Source organism: Epinephelus moara, chromosome 14 (assembly GCF_006386435.1).
Source record: "Epinephelus moara isolate mb chromosome 14, YSFRI_EMoa_1.0, whole genome shotgun sequence".
In the NCBI taxonomy this organism is placed as follows: Eukaryota; Metazoa; Chordata; class Actinopteri; order Perciformes; family Serranidae; genus Epinephelus; species Epinephelus moara.
Genome location: NC_065519.1, coordinates 7480832 through 7487099, shown reverse-complemented (window position 1 = coordinate 7487099; position 6268 = coordinate 7480832). Strand labels below are relative to the sequence as shown.

The following is a 6268-nucleotide window of genomic DNA, read 5'->3' as shown; positions in this document are numbered from 1 at the left end:
ACACAAAATCAGGGAGAAAGTCATCAGTCTTTAGTTAAGCAAAGCGTCTAAAGACTGACTTGTGAGTCTACTGTGGATGTGGCTTATGCTCCAAAGAGTCGGGAAGCACTCTGTTCAGCTTTGGTGGATAAATAGATCTTTTGGTAATTAAAATCCTAAAAATCTGGTTTGCATAATTTAAGTTTATATCTAGGTTGTTTTGGCAACATTTCTTACAGGTCACACAATATTAGACTATTTAATATGCTATTGATTAATTCATTTATTTATTTGGCATATTTCCCACCCAACATTTTGGCCGTTGATATTTTCATCTGCCAGACATCTACACGTGACCACAGCAAAAGCTGAAATATGCCAACCAACTTAAACTCTGGGAGGAGCTTTGCAAACACAATGGGTGGGACACAACCACCAGCAATGAAAAACCTGCCCATCCCTTCTTTGCCAACAACAGTGTACATGGCAAAGATAACCAACGACAAAAGGCAAGCTAAAAAAAAGTTAAACCAAGCCTGAGCTGGCATCGGTTTTGCATCCTTTACTTTAAAACTTCCATTTTAGCTTTCTTGCTATCATTGTTTGTCCTCTGTTTACTTGTCTTTGCTGCGAACACTGTTGTTGGAAGCGCAGAGTTTGCACGAGCAGTGATTAGCCCCTTTTACTCTTCCTGTCCAAGGCTGGAATGTTGCACCGTTATTACACCTAGCCATTCTGTATTAAAGGTATAAGTGCGGAATCGAGGGAGAGAGTAGTTGTGCCTTTGAGCCGGCAGTGGAGGTACAGTAGTAACTGCTGAACAATGTCTATGTAAAAAGGACAGCCAGCAGGATAGCACGGATGTGATGTTTTGATGCTGTGTTATGTGTGCAACTCACTACCAAGAGATTTAAAAAGCAGCTAGCAGCAGTTAGCAGCTAACTGAAAGAGGAAAAACAGTAACTGAAAATGTCTGCAAGTTAGGAAAACTCTGAGATGTGGGAGCTCTCTGTCACCCAAGCCAAGGTTCGAGATCAACCGCCATATAACAGGGACAGTAAATGATTGTTATTGATATGTTAATGTAATTGTTATTGTTCTGAAAGTGCTGCCAGACGTGTTTGTTATAAGTCACACTAGAGACTGATGCTGTTGTGTTGCACAGTGCCCATCCTGCCTCTGTTGCTTCTGCAACTCTGAATCATCCAAACACACACTGTGGTAGCATCATGCCTGTGTGGTTTGATTCTGCATAACAAAGCAAAGCTGGCATAATTCAGGGTCCTATAGTAGGATCTCTGTGTGTGCAAAGGCTACGGCTATTGCGTAAGAGGCTCCTCCTGGCTCTGATTCGTTGTTTATGTTCAGGCTATGTGGACTCAGGTCATTAGGAGCACTAGGAGGAGCCAGAGGAACATGATCTTTTCACAGATTATATGTCTCATGTACTACTCTCAGGATATAGTAATGGTTTTAGCACATGTAAAAATAATATTGAGTAGCTTTAAAGGAGGCACTCTGCACATTTGCAGCATGAAGCAACTTTTTTGGAAACAGGGATCCTGTTAAGTGGCATCAACAGACTGCAAAGAACACAGTAGTCTACATCAACCAAACCACCCAGAGAAGATTTACTGTATCCCAAAATATACCAAATGGATGTGATAGGAAAAATATTAAACACTTAGTCTAGCTTTCTCTGTGAGGCTCACTCCAGCTGCTGCTCAGGAGACCATTCCTACTTCGCTTCTAACCCTTAATTCATCGTTTTCTGTGGCTGTGGATGAATTTCATCCAGGAAAAAATAATGACGCCGCTGCATTTCAACTATTGCAGATGGGACATTAGCTGCTGCAGCCGCCACAGGCTGATTGAAGCTGATAGTGGTGGTGTATTTTTACATAAAAATCTTGCCTGGTGCAGCTTTCAAGGCACTCTGTATAAATAAAACTGATTTGAGCAGAGCGAGAAGGTTGTGCAAGGATTCGGTCTCTGGGAGGCAGGCGAGTGATGATAATAGGGAGTGACGTATTTGATCGAGAGTGAAATTCAAAAGCAGCCAAAGACACTGCAGCAAGTTCAGAAAGTCATGGAAACACAACGTTACACAAACAAACACAAGATTAGAAAGACAGTTAGAGGAATGGAGCGAGGCTGTGTAGTTTGGTGAGCAGATGTGTTATGTGTGGAGGCAGAGGATACTTAAAGGGGACCTATTATGTTTTTCTTTATTGTCTGTCATACTGTATGTAGAATATTACAACAAAGGATGGTGTAATTGTGGCCTTAGTTTTTAAATGTTTTGGTAAACATATGCATAAGTAATTCCTGTGAGCAAAAACCACACGTCAGCTCTTGATGGATTTCTTCATATGATCATCTGCTCCAGGCATGCGACTGCAAGTGTTTACGTTAAACAGGGAAACCTGTGATATTAGTCGCTGATGTTGTTAATATCTTCCAGATTGCGGCTCATATTCCTGCTGTAACAGGTCTGGTTGTGTTTAGAAGCTCCTAATGGTGATTTGTCACAGTAGAAAGTGCCACTATTCTCTGTTACACTCATCCCTCGTCTGCAGTGGGGATGCAGGAACGCAAAGATGTGGAAGACCTGGAAACACTGACCAATCAGAGCAGACTGAGCTTTTTTGGGGAGGGGGATATAAGGCCCAGACACACACAACGGACAATAAGGAGCTAGTGGCAACGAAGATCGACTTTTGCATCACCTTGTGTCGCCTGTGTCTCGACCAAAGAGTCACACTTAGCACGTATCTTTTGCGCCTTTGTGAGAGGAAATAACTCTCTAAACCCTCAGGTGGCAGAAGCCTAGATTAAAAAAGGGAACCAGCGCACCGACAGAAGGGATTCTAGATGCTAGTTAGCCAGTAAGCACATTAACAACACAACCTCATGTCAGAAGAAGAGAGCGTATTTACCGTGTGCTAGCAAACAATAACACAAACCGTTACAAACCATAAGAGCTCATTGGCTAAAAACATAATCTTACCCGTGCCCTCTTGACTTAAGTCATTTATTTGCTTTTCTCACTTCCGTTTCTCTTAATGTGCACTGCACTGAACTGCCAGTCACAGTGATTTCTCTCACGTCTTTAACCCCCTGGAAAACGCGAGGTTGGCAATGGGCGCTACTTTTGTGCCAGCTTTCAAGAGCGCAGCGGCAGGTTGCATCTGAGGCTGCTAAACAACCTCAACAAGCACGGTACTACAGCCAGTTTACCTGAAATCCTGAGTGCAGAGCTGATCTTCTTCCAGGAGCTGTTTTTAAGTGTGTAGGACAGATGTAAAGCTCTGGGTAGCCCTGCACTAACATGATCAACTTTACATATTTACGGATGGAGGGAAAGATATCTGTCAGCTGTGATTGGTTGTTCCTCGTCACATGACATGGGTGCACGCTGCTGCATTCCAAAAGTTGAACTGTCAACGTCGAACAACGCAGCTGTCGCACCCTGAAAAACGGGCGCTCGGGAATGCGTGTGCACTGCAACAGCGTCAATGGCGTTTGAGTGCGCATGCCGTCTACATTGAAAACAGTTACTTTGAGGCAAAAAACGAGGCATGACTGTCATGCCTTGACTGACAAAAAGCCAACAAGGGGCGACAAGGGCTGACTAGTGCCAACATGGCGGGACACACTGCCAAAACCAGGGTGACAGACGCTCACTGAGGGCCGATGGTTGGCTTAGGGGCCATAAAGATACTGTTTTTTGCGCCCTCAAATTCATTGTTTTCAATGTAGATGTGCGGCAGGCGCACTCAAACACTAGGCGCACACATGTTTCCAAGCACCTATTTTTCAGGGCATGACAGCTGCACCCTGAGATAAACAGAGTTCAGCTTTTGGAACACAGCAGCGCGCACCACATGTCATGTGACGAGGAACAACCAATCACTGCCAACAGATATTCGTCTTCCGTAAATATCAGTCTGTGATAAATACGGAAAAGAAGTTGATCATGTTAGTGCAGGGCTGTCAGAGCTTTACATCTGTCCCACAGACAATAGGCCTTCACACACAGGACAGCGCCTGGAAGAAGATCAGCTCTGCAAATAAAAAGGCTATGATAAGGTGCTTGTTGAGGTTGCGTTGCACCTCAGTAGCACCCAGCGGCTGAGCGTGATGTCCAGTTGGTTAAAAACACTATGGTAAAATTAAGTGTTCTTCAGACGGAGGGTTAACACCAGCACAGACAGTATGAGGAAAATGAAGTATTTTTTAAACACTGAAGCACATAAACATGTTCTAATAGAAACTCAAAATACATTACATTATATGTCGTCTTTACATCTTCACCAGATCTTAACTCAGGCTTATCTTATGTTGAAAAGTTATTGTTATGATAAGAATGTAATAATTCTTCTCTGTGTCATGTTTACACACACTCTGTGCTCTCTGCTGACCTCTGCGCTCATGTTTTGTCTCATTTGTCCTCTAATTGCAGGGTTTCTATGGGACAGTTGCCCTGGTGGCTAATCTCAGCCTCTCCCTCATTGACTCCTGTGTCATGTGGTGGATATCCTTTACTCAACCAGCCAAAATGACTGCTCACAGCTAATCAAAGATTTTCAGAAGCAGATATAAGCTTTTAAATGTGGTTACTTGAATTGATATACAGTGTGTTCTCCTTAATTTCTATCTACATTTTCATCAGTCTGTCTCAAACCACTCGTCTACTGAAGCTCCGCAGAAATGTGGTGAAACTCTCTTTGTATCAGCACTTTACGAACACTCTCATCTTCTCCGTTGTCGGTGAGTAGCAACTGATCTCAGATGGATTGCCTCGTAGTCCACCAGTTTTACACTGCTTCGTTTAACAATTTCACATTAAGGTCTGTTTACTGGTGTTGGGAAATATAACTGCTTATGTAAAGCCTTTTATGGCTCTAGAGGGAGCTGTACGAGATAATACTCATTTTAGTTTTTATTTTTCTGTATGAATAAAATTAGGAGATATAACACATTAACCAGTGAGCTTCAGAGGTGCTGGTAGGTGGACTGTTACCTTTCAACAGAGCCAGCTATTGCCTCCTGTTTCCATATGTTATGCTAAGCTAAGCTAACTGACTGCTGGCTCTTACTGTACAGACATAAGAGTGGTCGATGACCTGCAAATACTGATACACTGAATATCTTATAAAACAATTTTATTGTGCTGGCAGAATGACATCAATCACACAAATGTAGATCTCTTGTTTTAAAGCATTTGCAAAATAATTCATTAAATAATTTCATAATACCCTCTCCCCCTTTTTTAGGTTGGCAAGCTCTTCCTTTTAAACACTCCTCAAAACATACTTTTACAGGAAGGCTTTTTACAGTAAATCTCTTGTGTGTCTAGTTTTTATCCTTCTTGCATCAATTTTATTATTTATCTATTTTTATTACACACTGATTTATCTGGTCTCAGGCTATGTTCAATGTTTTCATTGCTGTTTTTATCTTGATGGTGTATACTATTTTATTTTCTCATAAAACACTAACTTTTTTTAAGTGCTATACAAAAAAGGTTATTATTATTATTATTCTTAGTTTATAGTTTATTTTGATGAGTGGATTTTACTTCTTAATTAAAATTATTTGCTATTATCAGTATTTGATTTGAAAAATTCACACTTACACGTTTTAGTCTCGGTACAAGATAGCATTCAGGTGCAGGTGCATGGAGCTGCATTTAGAAACACTGACTGCCATTTACAACAGTATTTCTGAAGGCAAGCTGGAGATATAAAATTATATTAAAACATTAAACAGCAGGGGAAATGAGTTTTGTTTTCTTGAAACACTTAAACAACAGAAACACTGTTGTGCCTATTTAGTTTAAAAGCACAACGACGGGCCCAGACGGCTATTTTCTTCCTGTGGCAGTTTTGGCAGAGCCCTTCCCAGTGCACTGAGCAGATTACGATTTAGTCCCACCACGTCAACGTAATGCTGCAACTGCAATTACAAAACGACAGAAATCCACCAAGTGCAAGACTTGTTAAAATACAGTGTTTTAAAGGTGCTTGTACCATTGAGGATAAGTCCTTACAGCAGCAGCCAGGGTTTGAACTGGCCAACGTCCTTTGCTGCATGTCATCCTCTCTGCCTCTCTGAAGTTCAGAAAAGGGATGTGCAGCGGCCGCCTTGTAATTCTCTACACAGAAAAAAACCCTGAACTATTCCTTTAGCTCACATGTCCGGCACTGTATTAATATATGCTCTACCTGTGTTAAATTATGTAGATGCAGTTGTGTGTTTGCCTGCCCTTTGGCTCGGATAACCT

General features: G+C 41.7%; 1 protein-coding gene across 1 annotated transcript in view; it reads left to right on the top strand.

Annotated features, from left to right (window-relative positions):
• Window positions 1-6268, top strand: part of LOC126400730 (transmembrane protein 87A-like) — a 33244-nt gene that overhangs the window by 12688 nt on the left and 14288 nt on the right. Inside the window, exons 12-13 of the mRNA XM_050061648.1 lie at window positions 4445-4518; window positions 4646-4752. Coding sequence (XP_049917605.1) covers window positions 4445-4518; window positions 4646-4752 — 181 coding nt within the window. The remainder of the gene's footprint in view (window positions 1-4444; window positions 4519-4645; window positions 4753-6268) is intronic.